Source organism: Lycium ferocissimum, chromosome 6, assembly GCF_029784015.1.
Source record: "Lycium ferocissimum isolate CSIRO_LF1 chromosome 6, AGI_CSIRO_Lferr_CH_V1, whole genome shotgun sequence".
Classification (NCBI taxonomy): domain Eukaryota; kingdom Viridiplantae; phylum Streptophyta; class Magnoliopsida; order Solanales; family Solanaceae; genus Lycium; species Lycium ferocissimum.
Window position 1 is genome coordinate 55,415,107 of NC_081347.1, and position 2,242 is coordinate 55,417,348.

The window sequence follows — 2,242 nt, forward strand, 5'->3', positions numbered from 1 at the left end:
GGAAAAGACGTGCTGCGCTCTAACCTGGGTGTCTCAGAAGTTGAGACACTATATGGCTGCCTACACGACTCATTTGATTTCAAGATTGGATCCGCCAAGGTACATCTTTCGCCAACCCATGCCCATAGGGAAGCTGGTAAATGGCAAATGCTTTTAAGTGAGTTCGACATCCAGTACGTCGCGCAAAAAGGCGCTCAAAGGCCGCATTGGCGTACTAATTGGTGAGCCAGTAGATGACAATCCAGTACCTTTATGGACTTATTTCCCAAATGAAGAAATAATGACAATTGAGGGTAAAGATGAACCAGGATGGAAAGTATACTTTGATTGAGTAGTCAATTTTAAGGGATCAGGAATCGAAGCCGTATTGGTTTCAGACTAAGGCTAATATTATCCAGTGGCGGCCAAATTAAGTTTCAATTGCACTAACAACATAGCTGAATATGAAGCCTGTGTCTTGGGTCTACGTTTAGCTCTCGACATAGATGTAAAAAAGCTTCTGGCAATTGGCGACTCAGATTTGCTAATCCACTAAGTTTGAGGAGAGTGAGCCACCAAAAATGAAAAGATCATACCATACGTCAGACTTGTACAAAGATTGGCAGATCGTTTCCAAGAAGTCAAGTTCAAACATATACCAAGAACTCAAAATGAGTTTGTCGACGCTTTGGCAACAATAGCATCCATGATCCAAAGATCCTGACAGTAGATACATTGATCCTGTCAAAATTGAAATTAAAGATTAGCCAGCCCACTGTGCTTTTGTAGAAGCTGAGTTTGATGGAAAGCCTTGGTATATTCACATTAAAATGTTCTTAGAGAAAGGAGAATATCCCGAAGGAATCACCTTGAATCAGAAGAGGACTATCAGGAAATTGGCAAATGGCTTTTTCCCTAACAAGAATGTCCTTTACAAAAGAACTCCAGATTTGGGATTGCTTAGGTGTGTTGATTCTTTTGAAGCCACAAAATTAATTGAAGAGGTGCATACTGGAACCTACGGGCCCCATATGAACGGGTTCGTACTAGCAAAGAAAATTTTGAGAATAGGTTATTACTAGATGACCATGGAAAATAACTACAGCAGGTTTGTCCAAAAGTACAACAAGTGTCAGATTCATGGAGACTTGATAAAAGTCCCTCCAACAAAACTAGATGCTATGACATCACCTTGGCCATTCGCCGCTTAAGGCATGGATGTCATAGGACCAATTGAGCCAGCGGCGTCAAACAAACATCATTTCATCTTGGTTGCCATAGACTACTTCACCAAGTGGGTGGAAGTAGCATCTTATTCATCAGTGACAAAGAAAGTGGTCACGGACTTTGTGCGCAACAACATCATATGCCGATTTGGCATCCCAGAATCAATCATAACAGACAATGAGGCTAGCCTAAATAGCCACTTGATGAGAGACATGTGTGCGCAGTTCCGGATCACCCACCGGAATTCAACCGCATATCGACCACAAATGAATGGGGTTGTAGAAGCCGCCAACAAAAACATCAAGAAAATCCTCTGAAAGATGATTGATAACTACAAAGATTGGCATGAACAATTGCCTTATGCATTGCTGGGATACCGTACTATGGCCAGGACCTCAACTGGAGCCACTCCATACTTGTTGGTGTATGGCACCGAAGCGGTGATACTAGCTGAAGTAGAAATCCCTTCACTTCGGATAATACAAGAAGCTGAGTTGGACGATGCGGAGTGGATCCGTAAAAGGTATGAGCAATTGGCTCTGATAGATGAAAAGAGGATGATCGCTATTTGCCAGGGTCAACTATACCGGCAAAAGAATGGCGCGTGCTTTCAACAAGCGTGTGAGAACTAGGGTGTTTCAAATTGGGCAATTGGTACTCAAACGAATATTCCCTAATCACAAAGAATACAAAGGGAAGTTTGCACCAAACTGGCAAGGGCCCTATATGGTACGAAAAGTGCTATCAAGAGGAGCCGTAGTGCTTGCTGAAATGGATGGTCAAGAGTGGCCAAAAGCGATAAATTCAGATGCCATCAAAAGATACTACGTGTGAAGAAGAAGATGACTACGAGGATTCAAAGTTTCCATAGTTTAGGTGTTCTTAAGTTTCATTTCCCTTTATGTGTAATTTTGCATTTCTGTTAGAAAACCAAATCCAAAATTATGTACGAACTACGCAAGGACCTGATTCCCTGTACTTATAAGGGGATATGTAGGCGTTTTTCCAAGGTTGATCGCTTTAACACAAAAAATCT

The 2,242-nt window shown here is 41.9% G+C and overlaps 1 protein-coding gene across 1 annotated transcript; it reads left to right on the top strand.

The window, feature by feature from the left end:
- Window positions 1–1,526: 1,526 nt before the first annotated feature.
- On the top strand, window positions 1,527–2,040 carry LOC132061404 (uncharacterized). Its single transcript, XM_059454233.1, has 2 exons — window positions 1,527–1,729; window positions 1,782–2,040. The coding sequence occupies exons 1-2, from the start codon at window positions 1,527–1,529 to the stop codon at window positions 2,038–2,040; spliced, it is 462 nt and encodes a 153-aa protein (XP_059310216.1).
- Window positions 2,041–2,242: the final 202 nt, after the last annotated feature.